Below are 18,270 nucleotides of genomic sequence, written 5' to 3' on the forward strand. Positions count from 1 at the left end.
TGGTGGTCAATTACAGAATGACAATTGTCAGGACATGGGAACAAAACTGCGTTCCCTAACAGGGAGGTCAAATGATATTTCAGCTGGTAAGTAGTAGAAGCTCAATTAGTACATGAATCATTGAAAACCAAATTGAACACCACAGTCAATAACATTCTTTTGGGAGTAATCTTGTGCTTGCTGAGGGACCTGTCTACTTAGCAAGGTAACCTCAGGGCTGTTCTAACCTGTGCCTGAGGGCTGGCCCTGCACACAGCAGCCCCAGGATGAGGAGAGGGCTTAGGTTAGAGTTCTTCTTCCTCCCCAAACTGGACCATGCACTTAGCCATCGGACCTAGAGATCTGAACCATGCATTAGCAATTTATTCCCTAGCCACTTCACTATCCAGCTGCTTAAACCAAATGCCATGGGAACATGAAACTGAAACTATTTATTTTAATATCATTGCAAAGGCTTCCTTTTTCTTTTTTTCTCTTTTATTCTCCCCATAACTTTTGAACTGGCAGAACAAGTGCAACTGGGATGTTAACAGCAAGCTGGGACCAATTGCAGCCATCACTGCTCCAGCTTGGGTCCCTTCCATGCGGTGCAGCCCTTCAGGAACAGACTGCTCCAGTGTGGGTCCCTGCAGGGTCAGAAGTCCTGCAGCAAATCTGCTCCATGTGGACTCCTCTCTCCATAGGTCTACAGGTCCTGCCGGGAGCCTGCTCCAGTGTGGGCTTCCCATGGAGTCACAACCTCCTCTGGGCATCCCCTGATCTGATGTGAGGTCCTCCATGGGCTGCAGGTGGAGATCTGCTCCACCATGGACCTGCATGGGCTGCAGGGGCACAGCCTGCCTCACCATGGGCTGCACCACAGGCTGCAGGGGAACCTCTGCTCTGGTGCCTGGAGCACCTCCTCCCCTTGTTCTTCACTGGCCTTGGTGTCTGCAGAGCTGTTCCTCTCATATTCTCACTCCTCTCTCCAGCTGCAATAGCTCTGCACAGTAACTTTTTCTCTCTTCTTAAATATGTTATCCCACAGGCACTACCATTGTCACTGATGTGCTCAGCCTTGGCCAGTGGTGGGCCCATCTTGTAGCTGGCTGACACTGGCTCTATCAGGCATGGGGGAAGCTGCTCACAGCTTCTCACAGAAGCTGTAGTTCCCCTGTAGTTTCCCCACTCTCCAAACCTTGCCATGCAGACCCAACATATGCCTGCCCTGAAGCATAGGTGAAGAATGCCAAGTTAGCACAAACATACATGGAAATGCTAGCTTGGATCTGAAGGCAGTTTGGCCTGTTACAGGCCGCCTGATCAAGAGGACTCTGTGGATGAAGCGCTCTACAGACAGATAGGAACAGCCTCACGCTCGCAGGCCCTTGTCCTCATGGGGAACTTCAACAATCCTGACACCTGTTGGAGGGACGGTACAGCCCAGCACAAGCAATCCAGGAGGTTCCTCGATTGTGTGGAAGACAACTTCCTCTTTCAAGCAGTAGAGGAGCTGACGAGGAGAGGTGCCATGCTGGACCTCATGCTCACCAACAGGGAGGGACTGGTTGGAAATGTGACGCTCCAGGGCAGCCTTGGCTCTAGTGATCATGAGATGGTTGAGTTTGAGATCCTCAGGATAGTGAGAAGAGCGTGCAGCAAGATCTGCCCTGGACTTCAAGAAAGCAGACTTTGGCCTCTTCAGGAACCTCCTTAGTAAGGTTTCATGGGATATAGTCCTAGAGGGCAGGGGGGCCCGAGACTGCCGGTTGATATTCAAGGATCACCTGCTACGTGCTCAAGAGTGTTGCATCCCGACTAGAAGAAAGTACAGCAGGAGGGCCAGGAGACCTCCATGGATGGACAAGGAGCTGCTGAGGAAACTTAGAGGGAAAAAAAAAAGCTTATAGAAGGTGAAAGCGAGGACAGGCGGCCTGGGAAGAATGTAGGAGCATTGCCCGGGAAGCGAGGGACCAGGTTAGGAAAGCTAAGGCCCAGCTAGAATTAAGTTTGGCAAGGGATGTAAAAGATAACAGGAAAGGATTCTATAGATACGTAGCAAATAAAAGACAGACTAGGGACAACGTGGGCCCTCTCCGGAAGCTATCAGGAGAACTGGCTACTATGGATTTGGAGAAGGCTGAGGTTTTTAATGACTTCTTTGCCTCAGTCTTCACCAGCAAATGCTCTGACCACACCACCCAAGTCTTGGAAAGCAAATGCAGGGACTGTGAGAATGAAGACCTTAGGCTCACTGTAGGAGAGGATCAGGTTCGTGACCATCTTAAGAACCTGAACGTGCACAAGTCCGTGGGACCTGATGAAATCCATCCATGGGTCCTGAAGGAGCTGGCGAATGAAGTTGCTAAACCACTGTCCATCATATTCGAAAAATCCTGGCAGTCAGGTGAAGTTCCTGATGACTGGAAGAAGGGTAATATAACCCCCATTTTCAAGAAGGGGAAGGTGGAAGACCCACGGAACTACAGACCAGTCAGCCTCACCTGTGTGCCTGGCAAAATCTTGGAACAGTTTCTCCTGGAAAACATACTAAGGCACATGAAAAACAACGAGGTGGTTGGTGACAGCCAACATGGCTTCACTAAGGGGAAATCCTGCCTGACCAATTTGGTGGCCTTCTATGATGGAGCCACGGAACTGATGGACAGGGGCAGAGCAGTTGACGTCATCTACGTGGACTTGTGCAAGGCGTTTGACACTGTCCCGCACGACATCCTTGTCTCTAAATTGGCGAGACATCAATTTGATAGATGGACCACTCGGTGGATAAAAAACTGGCTCGATGGCTGCACGCAAAGAGTTGTGGCAAACGGCTCGATGTCCAGTTAGAAACCTGTAACGAGTGGTGTCTCTCAGGGATCGGTGTCGGGACCGGTCCTGTTCAACATCTTTGTCGGCGACTTGGACAGTGGGATTGAGTGCGCCCTCAGCAAGTTTGCCGACGACACCAAGCTGTGTGGTTTGGTTGATACGCTGGAGGGAAGGGATGCCATCCAGAGGGACCTGGACATGCTTCTGAGGTGGGCTGTTGCCAACCTTATGAAGTTTAACCAAGCCAAGTGTAAGGTCCTGCACCTGGGTCGGGGCAATCTCAGGCACTGCTACAGGTTGGGCAGAGAAGAGATTCAGAGCAGCCCTGCAGAGAAGGACTTGGGGGTGTTGGTTGATGAGAAGCTTAACATGAGCGGGCAGTGTGCGCTTGCAGCCCAGAAAGCCAACCGTGTCCTGGTCTGCATCAAACGACGCATGACCAGCAGGTCAAAGGAGGTGATCCTGCCCCTCTACTCTGCTCTCGTGAGACCTCACTTGGAGTACTGCGTACAGTTCTGGTGTCCTCAATGTAAAAAGGACATGGAGCTGTTGGAGCGAGTCCAGAGGAGGGCCACAAGGATGATAAGAGGGCTGGAGCACCTCCCGTATGACGACAGGCTGAGAAAGTTGGGGCTGTTCAGCCTGGAGAAGAGAAGGCTGCATGGAGACCTCATAGCAGCCTTCCAGTATCTGAAGGGGGCTTACAAGGATGCTGGGGAGGCACTCTTCCTTAGGGACTGTAGTGGTAGGACAAGGGGTAATGGCTTCAAACTTAAACAGGGGAAGTTTAGATTAGATATAAGGAAGAAGTTCTTTACAGTGAGGGTGGTGAAGCACTGGAATGAGTTGCCCAGGGAGGTTGTGGATGCTCCATCCCTGGTGGTGTTCAAGGCCAGGTTGGACAGCACCTTGGACCACGTGGTTTAGGGCAAGGTGTCCCTGCCCATGGCAGGGGGGCTGGAACTAGATGATCTTAAGGTCCTTTCCAACCCTTACGATTCTATGATTCTATATCAGTGCATTATATCTTCAAGCTTAATGTTGTGCTTGCAATAGGGCAGCTGGCATGCCAGTGAGAGCCCAGGGATGGCTCAGAGGCCACAGCATCATCCTGCATCACTGAATATAGAGAGAACCAAAGAGGAGCTGAGGTCCCAGCTGCCATCCTCAAAATTCTCCTCTGCCTAACACCAAGGCACCATAAAAAAGCTCTTACATTTTTACTTACATACACAGCCAGAAGCATCTTAGCCTCAATAGCTTTGAAATGGATCAAGTTTCCTCATGGAGATCTGCTGCCTGGTCAAGAAAAGAGGTGAAGAAAGAGGCAACGTTCTATTCTGCCTTTTAGTTGCTAGCTCAGTGGTTAGCATACTTGTGAATTCTCACGTGGTGGATATCTGGACTAGGAATGCTTAACTTTCTGGCTCACTGCTCACTGCTCAAATTCTCAGTCTTGATTTAGGGATTCTGTCCTTACCCTGCTTGGGGACATACTTTAAATGATAACTGTGGCAGTTAGTAAGCTAAATGATGAGTTGCCTGTGTTACCTAATAGTAAATGAAGACAAGAGGTTTCATGCTTGTTCCTCAATGGGTATTTGCTTAGAGAGACTGGGTATCTCTACTCAGGATGAATCCATTCCCAGGGCTGGGTGTTTGAGATAGGCCAGTCCCTTGAGCCGTGAGAGATTCTGTAGATACAAGATTGGGCTAAGGTTTCCACAAGGGAAAATATATCACTGCTACTATAAAGATCTCAGCTTACCCTTTTCAGTGATTTATATACTGCTAGTGTATAAACCTTTTTATCCCTCTATGAACTATAAATGGTAGCCACATTTTTTTCAGATATGACAGTCTGATGCAGTAGGCTATTTTTTTCCATTAGAACACGTGCCATTAAATCCATTATCCTTTCTAGTTTCTCTGTCAGTGCAATCTGTCTCTTTTCTTTGCTACAGTTAATGCCACTATTAATTAATTTTACCCTTAATTCATACTTCATATATTTTTTAAAGTAAATGTAGAGCTTGTAATGAGCTGGACTGACAGATTTTTAGATCAAAAGCACAGATCCTCAAAGATACCTGGGTACTTAATTACTATTTAGGTACCCAATTTCCATTGATTTCAGTAATATTTAGGTGCAAAAATATCTTGGAAAATTGGTGCCAAAGTTTAGATTCACATATTAGCTACAGTGTAAAGTTCCCATCGCTAGAACCATTTTGAGGAGGACTATGTCTAAAGGTGTTAGAAGATATTGCAGCCTCTCACAGTACATTCACTCACCAACCTTACTTCAAGTATGTGAGTGTAACTCTACTTGTGAGCACAGCTTTGCAATAAGACCAAAGTTTCTACACAGCTGGTGGCTGAGCAGTCATTTCCACCAACACTTCGTATGGAGGTGGACAGAGTTACTTCCTCCCTTCAAAACCAATGTCCAGGTATAAAAATCAGAATTTTCCATCTGTGATTAATTTGTATTCAAAATGATGAGATCTGTATTTTGTCTTCTTACATTGTTTCCTGTGTATAGGAGAGAGCATTCATTCTGCTGGTAGTGGTTGTGTTTTTTAAAATACTGTGGTTGAAGCAGCATTAATTTGTGTGATGGGCTGCAGCACTGCAGTATTTTCCATTCTGCAGGATGGCATGCAGCAGCATGCTGCCTTGTCCCTACGCAGCACATCATGCCAGAGTGCGTTCACATTTAAGCCTATAAGCAGCTGCAAGTCAGCCATGGCTCTGAAGTTAAGCACTGCTTAAGTGCTCTGTTGGATTGGGTCAGAGTGCTAAGCATTTTTTCAGATTGTATCTCAAATGTCTTAGCAGCCTGAGGAGATCTACCTCATGCTCGGAAGTTGCTTACTCTTACACACTGGGTTACACTAGCGAGTGATACCCAGATACTCCTACTTTATAGATGAACAGAGATAATAGAACCCCTTACTTATGCAGCAGAGTTTGAACAAACAAGCTCTTCTCTAACAAAATTTTTCTTCCATCATCATTTAACCTATGACATACTGCAATGTTTTGTATTGTGTCATAATACTACACTATAATATTTTTTATATAAAAAAGGAAAATGCCCGAGGCATGAATAAGAATCATTCCAATGGAGCAACAGCTTTAGTGGAGTCTGAGTTGTCTTGATTCCACGGAAAAAGAAGCTGAAGGTAACTCCCTTCAAGTACCGGGTGATGTAGCCCTACAGACATGCTGGAGCAGACACTCTGCTGCTGCCTTCTTATATTAGGGGTCATCTGCACCACTTAGCCTCATTACCATGGAGGACGTGAGTCACGTGGGACTGACCAAGCACTCTCAGTTGTGTTCCTCATCATCTGAAATGAAAGAATATTAAAGGAGCTTGACACTTTACTTCAAAGGTCAACAAATAGCTCTCAGTGTCTCCATATATAAAGCAAATGGCAGTGGACAATGGGCACAGCTTTGTCTCCTCTGCTGATTGTAGTTTAAAACAAAGCAACAGGAAATAATGAAGTTTAAATTGGTGAATTGGTTTGTGTGTACTGGGGATTAACCTGTAATACACATTGCACCCAAATTACAGAACTTCAGAGAAGAGCAGCTTTAAAGCATCGTAGCAGAAACTCTGACTGCAATGATGTCTCTTTTACAGATATACTGGTGTTCTTCATTACTGTCCTTCCATCACATGATGAACTTAGATTAAAATCTTAAACTACCTTGCAATAAAATTGAGTGGTAACAGAAGATGAACACTGCTGAAAGATGATTTTAGTAAAGTGAGTGGTAGAGAAAGTGCATCAGCTAAGATCTGGTCCAAATGTTACATTTTTACTAATACTTCAGGATCAGTATTTATGAATGAAATAAAGAGCAAAGAGGCAAAGGATGACTCATGCACTTCTGCTTTTTTAAAAAAAGAATGGGATAACTGTGCTGTTTACATCTTTCCAAATACTGCCCATAACAATCCAGAAGAAAATGAGTGGCAGCATATGGACCTTTTTGTCACCATATGCCTTCCTGTGATGTGAAGAACTACCATGCAGTCACTAACATGTTCAGAGGTTATAAACGGCCGGTAGTGAGTACAGCAGCAGCAAGTAACAGAAATGACAGGATGCTCTGCATCCTCCTAATTCTGCTGCTGTTTCCTCTTGCTCTTTCTAGTTATACTAGTATGTGCCTTTTTTTTGCCCCAGGAAACTCAGCCTGGGCTCACATGAAATGGGGCTAGCAGTGTGACAGCACAAGTGCTGTACGCTTGATGGGTTCGACGATTCTTACTCACAGGATTCAATACAAATTAAGCTGTAAATAAATAAGGACTCTTACTCTGGGAAAGATAAGATTCAGGTGAGAGAGGGGACAGAGCAATGCAATTAGTAGTTATTACACTAAAGAACCTTTATCACCAGCAAATTATATTATTAGGATTGAAGACAGTAATTTGAGCAAATAGTTCCATTCACATGCTTTAGTTAAAGTAGGTCCCACGAGTCTATCTAGTGTGCTGATAGAGGTGTATTCTTTGGGTCTGATAGTTCCTACTGCTTTGGCTTTTTTGTGGCCTTTTAATATCTTCATTCACTACCCTCACTCCCCCCTACCAGACAGAACATGAAGATGACATCTGACATAGCATGGTCAATTCCTAGCATTTAAAATCTGAAAAGAGCACTCAAAATACCAGTAAGATTGACTTGTATAAAAAATCAATACGCTGAATTATTTCCAAATCAAGATTATATGTCTTCTGATTTTTCTGCATGTAGGTTTCAGTGTTTGATAAGATTGTCTGTTAACCATGATGCCTTGAAGCTTGCTCTGACCATGACAAAAGAAAGATTCCTATTCACACACTCATATACCTCCAGAAGCTCAGACACTGGAAAAGGCAGTAGCACTGTGCTAGTTCCTTGGCTGACTGCCCTTCTGTGCTCATCAAGCCTTCTTGAATCTATCCTCTCTAATGAGGTACACTCAAGATTAACAACACTTTATTTTTTAAGGGATTTTTTTCCCACTATTACCCCTATCTTCAAAGTGAAAATTTCTCCTTAAGCAGGTGTTTCCTTAGCTGAAAGCTCCAACAGTGCCTTCCTCATGGTCAGGGAGATACGGATTCTTTTCCTGCCCTCTAGAAGGACTCCATCCCTATTTGCAGTTTCAAATTATTTGTTGGTTAATGAACAGTAGCTCAGGCTGTCAATCTCTGAAGAGGCACAATGTCACAGGGATGGAATATCTGCCTCTCTGTATTTAATCACACAATCCAGTTTTAATCAACCTGCAAAAAAGCCTGCATTAAAATAGAGGACAGATCATGCTACAGTTAAATTGTGATTTTGCTGTTGAGATAAAAAATGGAAATTAATGTTCATGTTGCAAAAGAAAAGTGTACTTCACAGTACATAAATTAAATATATAAGGTTTGTTATTTTATAATACATCTGTCTGCATATTTTAGAGTATTGTTCCATTTTATTACATTTCTGATCAAGTCTAATGCTCATTAAAAAATCTAATATGACAATGAAAAATTTTATATGGAAAATTCTTGTCCTCTATTACAATTGCTATCTGCTTCACTTTTTGGAAACCACAGCAAATTAGTCTAAGGCCATGGTAATCTTAATTATATCTTGGAATAGATGCTGTTGGAAATATATTGAATAAACTCTTTTGGTGAGATTGCCTTTGCCTCTTAATTCAAAATCTCTATGTTCATATGCTTACATTATTTAAATTACAAAAGGCAGGCATCTGAAAAATGGGATGCTTTGTTGGGCAGTCATATTCATGAAAATTCATTCAATTGTGAGGGAGTCAAAAAACAGCGGGGAAAAAACTGCTTGCTGATCAAAATGTAACATAAGCTGCACCATTTCATTTAGGCAGCAAAATGCGTAGACTAAACCTGAAAATTTTATATGATCTCAAAACTGTGTTTCTATGAATTTGGCATACTTTTAGTGAGCTAGAAGTTGTAACCGGGTTGTTTTATTTAAAAAAAGACATTAAATAGGGGCCATTCTAGTAAGTGACACAAGCGATTCTACAGATTGAGTAGCTGATGAGAAGGTAATAGATGAGAACATCCCAGCTCCAACACTTTTTTGTCCTCCAAAGTTGCATCAGATTGAAACGTTGCCTCTGTACCCAACTATAAACTTGACCAAATTTTTACCTCTTCTCAGTTAGCCTGTGAGAAGTATGAAATAAAGCATGAGTAATCATAACGCATCAGCTGCTACTACCACTTTGTAAGGTGGCTGACTGCAGACATCATAGCATTCACTGGGTGCTTGCTGTCCTGCAGTATTCCCAGAATAGGGGAACTTCCAGAGCTGCTCCAGGAAAAGTGGCTGGGACATGTGCGCATCTAGTGCAGGTGATGAAACTGGCAGGTTCAGCTGTGCCACATACGAGAAGACATGATGATAAAAAGGGATTGGTGACAGTAAGCACTGCCATGGGCTACGTGAAGGGTCCTATTTCACTCCCATGGCATTATAAGTTTTGTGAACTGCTCAAGAAAAATCATAAATTAATCAACTGTTCCAACTTCATTTGCTGTTTACAGTGTACACGTGATATACTGGACCACAAACCAAACTATATTGAGCAAAGCTGTTTAAACTTATACCTCCATTCCAGATGTTCTCAAACTCTCTTCATGAAACTGACAATTTTATCAGATTTTTGCAGGTCTTCCTTCCTTCCTCCTTTAGCTAAATTCCCTTCAAAGACTGTAGAACATCTTATTCTATACTCTATTAAAATATTTTTATCTAACCAATTACTGTCTTCTTAACTTCTTAAGGTAATCTCACGCTCAGAGACACATCTCCCTGCACAATCTTTGTCACTATGCTTCCTTGAAGACATTCAGGATTCTAAAACATCAACTGCTTTCTCTTTGGTCAACCTAATAACAAACTTGCAGAGGAGGTTATGTGGGAGTCCAAACCCCACAGAACCACTGAGCCTAATCAGACACCTGAGGTCCAAAACTGTTCAACTCTTGCTACAATAAGACTCAAAGAGACCAGCCAATGTTATTCAGATCCAAGCCAAAGAAATTTTAAGTGTGGATTTCTAGTCCTTCTCTAACCTTGGAGCACAGTGTCTAAGCTTTAGATGAAACTACACTTAATCAGGCTGGCTAAAGGAAAATCCTTAACATTTGCTGCTGTTCACCTGATAGAGCACACCTCATCATGTTAGACATCAGTGACATTCACCCTTGCAAAAGGAAAAAGTGGCATCACACCCCAAATCATTGGGTAATTAAGAGCTCTGTGCTGCTGCAAGGCTATGCCGCCTCAATGTGACCTGGAGCAGCTGTAACATCAGGCACTGTTAGTGAGGAGGGCACAACCCGCTCAACCCCACTAGTAAATCTAGTCTTGATGTGGCATCTCTGACTGCACTTGGCTCAGATGAACTACCAGATAATGTCAGTAATCATACCTCCCCCACAAATTAAGGAATAGAGATCATTGTCATAAGAACATTTTTTAGGCATAACATGCTTGCTCCCCCATCTTTATAAGATTCATGCCCATCCTGTTTGAAGGTAATTAAGATATTCTGGTGTTCAAAGACAATGATTTGCCTCTTTCATTTTGTGAAAGAAAATTAAGGTTCTCTTTCATTGTGTAAGCCTTTATATTTCATTTCTGCCTTTAAGTTTCTTAGCCTTTAATAGTAATGCTTCTAATTTTGAGTAGAAATCAGGCATGCATTTTAATTTTTATGGAAGATACTTTTGAAAATATATTTGCTGCAATTCAGCAGGAATTTACCTTTACTCCTTTCTGTAATCAAATTTAGATTTTGACTTCAGGCAGTGCTTCATTTACACATAGACTTTTCAATTAACAATAATATTTGGTTATGCCACAAGACAATAAGGAACCAGAAGGAAGCAGCAGTGATTGATTCCAGCCTTGATGACAACGATTACAAAAACAACAGAAGAGAGGGAAACACAATTGCAATGTTAATACAATTACTTTAAATTTGACAGTAAACTTTTTTTCATTTCTTTTTGGTTTTTTCCTATGGAGAATAAAGGGAAAGAAGAAAGCTAATGGCTCTACATCAGGGACAATATGAAAAATTTAGACATTTGCAAATCAATACAGAAGATTTTTGAAAACCTTACTGTAAAAGATGGAGCTAAATATTCTCTTACTATATAGTTTAGCATAAGTAACACAAATATAGGAGCTGAACAACTAGAAATGGTGTGTTGGAATGACATAAAAAATTTTAGTCAGTCATAGACTGACAGACATCCTTCTGGTGAAAATAAAACTGCCAGGTATATAAATATTAACCAAGAGCTGTAAGAGATTTTCGTATATTCTGAGAATGTTAAATTTTCTGTCACAGAACGTTCTTGGAGGTCATTAAATACCTTCACTCATATTCAAAATTCCTTACTTGGGAGGAATTTTGTATGGTGATTAGAACTGAAAGTTAATACATCCATCTCTCTCTTTAAAATATACACTTGTGATTCACCTACTGGAGCTAATTGTAAAGGTGATTTATGGAAATCCGTTGAGAAAAGTCTGTCAGCACTTCATACCATTGAAGATGCAGGGGGACTTCCATGTTTTCTCCATTGTAGGCTGAAAAAAACCCATCTCTTCTGTTCCTTAAAATCACAAATTTCCTTCACCCAAATCAGCATTTACAAGTAAAGGGCAAAGAAATCCTTTACCTAGAGTAATCAGCCACAAACACAAGTTCTTCAGAGGAACCTAAAGATCTCCAGCATTCAGAAGTGGAGCTCCTTCTTCCCCCCTTGGCAGCTTTGCCCTGCAGCTCCATACTCCAGAGTAGAGCATATATGAGCACATGATCAAAAGCAAACAGCCCAAGTCACCACGTGATCAAAAAATCCCCCAACTCTCCTCTATTCGAAATATACTCAAAGGAGACATACAACTGATCATAATTCTAAGATACTTGTTATCTTAAAAAAATTTATCTGAAAAAAAGTCTTTCCAAAGTTTTTGAAGTCTTTATCTACAAAATAAATAACTGCTTAGATGCAACTAAATTAACCTAAACAACAATGCACTACAGCAATGAAAGGGGATGATTTGTTAAGGTATCTCTACCTAGAAAAAAAAAAAAGGCTACGAAACATGCTTCATTTTAAACACAGATGGAATTAAGCATGTGCTTCAGTTCTTTTCTGAGTTAGAACTAAAAATTGAAAACCATAGCTATGTAATACTTTGCCGTGTTACAGTAGAATTAACTAAAATGTTGCCATCATGTTTTTTCCTATGAATTCAATATCCTGCTTGAGCAGGGGGGTAGATAAGATGACCTCCAGAGGTCCCTTCCAACCTCAGCCATTCTGTGATGCTGTGAATACTTAGAGATGAAAGCATGTTATAGTTTTATATTTATTCATAACATACACAATATAAAGCATTGTCATTGTTTATGTAAATAGTTTAAAAAAATTACCAAAAGGAAAATGTGTCATTTGGATCATTCATATTTCTTTATTCAGCTTTGATGAAAAACAGTCTATTTGAAATATTTCCAACAACCATTTCAATTCCAAATGCTCAACATAAAAACTTGGTATCAGAGCTCAAACATATAGTTACAACTCATTATAATTTAATATTTAACAAAGCTAATCACTTCTGATTTTTCATAATTAAGTTTACAAAAATAAGGTTACATTTATAAAATAAATCAGTTTTTCCCAATAAATTACAATGGTGTTATTATCCAAAAATGTAATATATCGTACAAAATAGATAACTTTTTGTCAGATAAAATACTAAAGCATATTTTCATTCAGTACATTTTGGCAGTGTTTGAAAACATTTTATTGTACACTTTATATCTAAAGTACAGTGTTAAAACTAAACCTAATAAGCTATTTATTCATATTGCTTATATTAAGCAAGAACGGCCAACTTGGGGACTACTTTTTATTTCCAGTTAAATGTTTTTGGTCAGACCAATACTGCCATGTTTATGCAACTGACTTAATTAACCTGGCCTGGTAAAGTCATGCAGATCCAACTTGAGCCCAACACTCTTTCTATGACAAGTCAATTTTTGGCCTGCTTAATATCTCTCATGCACGTTTTACCTTTGTGTTTCCCTACAAAGCTTTGGTGGCCAACTTGTAAAAATAGTACAGTACAGATTCCCCTAAAGTTAATGGCAAAATTTTCATACTCTATTCTGTCAGAAAAATGCATACTAAAAGGGACTTGTAAAAAGACAAATGAATTTATAAAAAAATAAACAGTAAACAGCAAAAAGAAAAACACTAAAAAGCAAAAGGTAAACATTAAGAGCTACTATCTGCAGACTTTACAAAAGCAACTACTTTAAAATAAGCAAGAAACAGCATCTACCTGGTGGTAGGTATATTCTCACTGAAGCCTTCTGAATGTTAAGGTCAGATCAGCATTTACTGTGTTGCATTCCCTGCCTGCAAAAATGTATCTGAAGAATCATATCAGTTTGAGCAACTTTTAAAAGCCAGAGGTTTAACTGCACCATTTTTGGATGCTGTGATTTATGCAGGTGTCTGGTTCAGGATGATCAACATCTCACCTTGCAGGATTTCTGACTCCACTATGTTTTCTCTTTGCAATAGTTCAGCAAACTGCAACATTTTATTCTCTGTTTTTCTGTTTCTCTCTTACGTATCTTCTGGGAAGAAAGTTTACTTTACAAGTATTAAAGGAAAATCAGTGCTGTCTGGAATAAATAAAATGTGCAAAGTAGTGATTTTCTTATGACATTGGTATTGTATGAACAACAGATCACTTCATATATCATAATAGATTATTTTCACAAATTGTAAATAAGTGAGTATATGCCCACGTAAGTATGTATCACAAGGTCCCCTTTGTGCAGATCCACAGAGGGTCCAAATCCAGATGGGTTATTATAGACTCCAGACACAAAACTTAGTTAATGCTGGATTCCCCCAGACTGGAAGAGGAGGAAGAAGAGGAGAAGGAAGCTTGTCATAGTAAATCAATTCACCCCAAGCTTCTGAAAACTCTTCAAAATCCAGAGGATAAGTATTTGGTGTGCTGACTGTCTTCTAGCTTGAAATACCATGGCTCAAACCAGGAAAATCTGGAGCTGAACTCAGGCACGTTTGCCACTTGAGTTAGCAAACTCTCCAGACACAGAGCTATCATATAACTACAACTTTTCTGCAGTTGAAGTCTGGAGTGATTCCAGAAACATTCTTTCACCAGCTAGTTAGACAAATAAACACAATTACTACATTTACACTAGGTAAATTAAATAGTACAAAGTCTATACTTCAGCCCTGAGGTCAAGTGACATGGTCTGGCCATATTGCTAATTATACTTTCTGTGCCCCAAATGAGAGATGGCCATATCCAAAGCACATGGTGAGAAGTCCCTCAACTGGACCTGTTCCCAACGTGTGCCCAGAAATTGTTAGGGAGAATACTAGTTAGTCCTGACCAAAAAGCATATGAGTCCTTGTTATAATCTATATTTAGCAATATAAACGTTAGCACCCATGCCTTGGCACTGTCCAATTGACTGATATAGACATTACGGTGTATACAGATTTTAAGAAGTCCTCAAACATATTTGTCCATGGTAAGCCCTCTGATTCATACAAACAAGTAAGCAGGGAGGATTCAATTCTTCCTTTGAAATTTTACTTGAAAGAGAATCAAGTCTTTTTTGTTAATGAGTTGAGTATTTCTGTCCATTAAGTATTTTCTCCTTTTTACTTAATGTGTGTATTTTGGTTGGTAGCCTACTGTTTTACTATTATTGGAATCTTGGATTTTGCCTGATTAACCTGCTTTTTAATGTCTACAATTCACAGCTAAACAAGCACTAACCAGTTCTGTCACAATGAAAAAATTATATACATATCTAAACCAATAATATTAAGACAACTAAAACAGGAAATAAAAAAGTAATCTGTGCAGTTACAAGTTCTAAAAATAATATCAACTTCTATACATATTTGTCAGACCGCAGTGTCCCACAGTTACAGGTGTATGCAGCGGTCAGAACAGTGAGTATCACTTTCCAAATCATGAGGTGTTTTAAAAAACACCCACAGTAGTGGCTGCTGAGGAATCACTTCCTTTATAATCCTGAGCTTTCAAATGTGCAAGTGTCCTACCAATTTATCTAGTGCGAAGGAAGGGAGGAAGGGAGGGAGGGAAGGAGGGAGGGAGGGAGGGAGGGAGCGAGGAGGAAGGAAGGAAGGAAGGAAGGGAGGAAGGGAGGGAGGGAGGAAGGGAGGGAGGGAGGGAGGGAGGGAGGAAGGAAGGAAGGAAGGAAGGAAGGAAGGAAGGAAGGAAGGAAGGAAGGAAGGAAGGAAGGAAGGAAGGAAGGAAGGAAGGAAGGAAGGAAGGAAGGAAGGAAGGAAGGAAGGAAGGAAGGAAGGAAGGAAGGAAGGAAGGAAGGAAGGAAGGAAGGACAAGCAAGGCAGTGACAGAAATATTATCACAATGGTTTTTGTTTCAAAATTGATTGCTGTGCAATGACTGAAGCCTGATTTGTGGACATTTTATATTCTTGCCCAGAGCCTTGAGGAGGGGAAGGTAATGGAGTTTCTGGAGTTGCTGAAAAAGAATATAGAAAGAATTACGTTTTTATATTCTGGACCACTCTGAATACACATATACATACTACTGCACTGAAATGAAGTTCTGTTACATTTAGCATGCTGGGGAAATAGGATACTTTAATTATCAAATTTTTAGTTTCTTAAAAATCATGCATGTGAAAACGATATATCAGGATGGTGCTGAATTTTTAAAATTAGATTAGATTCAGATCTAAGTGTCTTACTTAACACTGTTTATATACGCACATTCTTAATACAAAATTATTTTAATTTAGGAATGCTGATGAAATAACTCTACGAGCACTGACAGGCCACCATTCTAACTAATATTTTTAAATGTAGAAGTGAAATGTTATGACAGAAAGTTAACTTGCAATTACTTACAAATCTGTTCTGTATGTACAGGAGCAGACATGGAACTTATGAGGATAGTTTGGCCCGTTAATGGATCTTGGGCTAAGTGAGGATGTATTGGATGATGTAGATGACTGGCATCATTAGAAGTCCCTACAAAAATAACATGAGCATATAACAATTCTAAAGAGCATGTCATTGCAGAGACTTATACTTCAGTAATTACATTTCTGCGGAGCAAATATTTTGATTGGCAATTTGTATAATTGCCTCTGGGTATTCATTAAACAATTTAACCAGACTTCAACCAATTTAATCACTGTGTTTATTTTCACTGTTTTGACGGCATTAACAGTGGATTTTGTGAAGTATTTGTAACGATTCTTCCTTCTACCTGGGGGATCGTATGTCTAGATATCCAGCAATGATGGAGAAGTGCACAGTATAATCTGAGGCTGGAGGACTGAGTTAACAAGATGAGCAGCCAAGACAAGAAGGCTTTAGCTAACAGTTATAAGACCCAAAGCTCAGCCAGCAATGCAGTGGTCAAAGTGCTTGCTTACATCATGATTCCCTCAATGTCCCAGTAGGCCAAATTCAATATAATATGACATGTACAACATGGTAAATTTAACAAGTTGTTTGCTTACCTCCCAGTAACATTTCCTGAAGCAAACTGTCAATTTTAACAATTCCAAAGAGTTTAACCAGTTGTATTTGCTCAATCATTTGCCAAGTGATGCTCTGGAGTGTAGGCAGTAGGAGCAGAAGTTCTCCAAATCTTCCTCGGGAGTCATACTGACGGTCATTAATATAATCCTCTAAACTGACTTGGACTTGGAACCGCATGTTCTTAATCTTCATTGGATTACTCAGGCCTTTTGCATCTTAAAAAAATGACAAAATCTTAAAGTCAAAGCAGATTATTGTTTGGGAGGAGCATCTTACTATTTTTCATTTTATTCTTTTTCATCCATAGGTAACATGAGCAGATGCTACATCAACAAAAATTACTTTCAATATAATCACATGTAAAATAATTCTGAGACATATTTTCAAAAAGGTACCTGGATCAAAAAACACGATTGCTTTCAAGCAAGCGTATTCATTGTCGTCTATTTGAATTTCCTGGAAGGGTTGGACTAATTCATCTAGCACCCGATTTGCCACTCGGCTGATCTCTACTTCGGTACTGTTGCGATGGATTATGTAATTGTTGCCTTAAAGAGAAAGAATATCAACACATGGATTGATATAAAGACTATAATGTAATGTAGTATATGAAGCCCATTTTCAGAACATATTTTGTTTTGCTTAATCAAATCTTTTCGTATGTATCATACAAAACTGTTCTTTGTAAACAGAGTATGTGTGCAAAATATAGCTGTCACCCAGAAATAATCTGTGCATGTAAATATACCAACTCGTACAGATTCTGATTAGTCCACAGCTCTGATATCCATATTTGAATGCACAAGTATGGAGCAAGTCAGCCTTTATCTTTACATAATAGATAAATACAATGGTAAACTGATCTTAACGTTTCTTCTTTCCCCATTAAAATAATATGTTATAAGCTGAATGATCAGGATTTGTCAGTGGACAAAGAAGTCATCTTCTGGAGGAGGCATCAGAAACGCTTCTTTTCCCAACAGATGCTTCTGTTATTCCTAATCAAATTTAGAAGCACCATAAAATTTTCAGTAAAGAATGAACTTGCCCTGCTCTTTTAATTTTAAATTTCCATTTTGGAGAAGTCTCCATCATGGCATCTTAACTCACCTTCCATCCAGAAATAATCTAACATAAGTGGTGAAAACATTGAAAGCCACAGAGCTTCCAGAAGCCATCAAGCAATATTTGAAAGAAAAGCTCATGATTATATCACAAGAGATCTATGCCAAAGTGACTCATAAGCTTTACAGATATTTGCCTCTAAGTACTAGAAATTAGCCTTGGTGCCCCAAACTGTTTCTTTTGGTATAGATGCTGATGCTGGTGATACTGACTATAATTTTCTAGTTATTATTTTATCATTATTTTCCTTATTACCTACTAATCCCAATAAAACTACAAATATTTACTTTTAATTCCTGTAATTTTTGTCAGTAAAACTGTATCTAGAGAAAGACCTAGGTTAAGAAAGAAATTTGTATAGTTTTTAACTTGAAAGGATTGCTGGTGAGAGTAATATCTCCAGTTATAGTCCTGCTTGTCCTTTGAATGTTACGATATGTGTAAAAATAAAGTCAAGCTAATTTAGAGCTATAAGAAGGCGGGCCCAAAGAGAGGCCGTTTTTGGCAGGGTGTGCTTCAGCATGGCAGAGTGTTGTGTCAAACAATGCTAACAAATGCCTCATCATGTCACTATGCACACAGGCACCCATGTCATCTTATTACTGTGGCTCTCTGTTGTGTGAATGAAGGGAAGACATGTTTCTACCATGCAATGATGGCCCCTT

General features: G+C 40.1%; 1 protein-coding gene and 1 long non-coding RNA gene across 3 annotated transcripts in view; one reads left to right on the forward strand and one right to left on the reverse strand.

The window, feature by feature from the left end:
- The first annotated feature begins 564 nt into the window (after positions 1 to 564).
- Positions 565 to 10,779, forward strand: LOC115618859. Its single transcript, XR_003994860.1, has 3 exons — positions 565 to 683; positions 4,842 to 4,846; positions 10,768 to 10,779. It is a non-coding gene; the product is annotated as an uncharacterized LOC115618859 (long non-coding RNA).
- Positions 10,780 to 12,339: 1,560 nt separating this feature from the next.
- Positions 12,340 to 18,270, reverse strand: part of HNF4G (hepatocyte nuclear factor 4 gamma) — a 61,009-nt gene continuing 55,078 nt past the window's right edge. For both annotated transcript variants that reach the window (XM_030485615.2, XM_030485623.2), the window contains exons 8-11: positions 16,876 to 17,028; positions 16,459 to 16,695; positions 15,839 to 15,961; positions 12,340 to 15,449 (exon numbers count right to left, since the gene is read on the reverse strand). In XM_030485615.2, coding sequence (XP_030341475.1) covers positions 15,331 to 15,449; positions 15,839 to 15,961; positions 16,459 to 16,695; positions 16,876 to 17,028 — 632 coding nt within the window. In that variant the 3' untranslated portion in view covers positions 12,340 to 15,330. The remainder of the gene's footprint in view (positions 15,450 to 15,838; positions 15,962 to 16,458; positions 16,696 to 16,875; positions 17,029 to 18,270) is intronic.

This window comes from Strigops habroptila, chromosome 1 (assembly GCF_004027225.2).
Source record: "Strigops habroptila isolate Jane chromosome 1, bStrHab1.2.pri, whole genome shotgun sequence".
NCBI lineage: Eukaryota > Metazoa > Chordata > Aves > Psittaciformes > Psittacidae > Strigops > Strigops habroptila.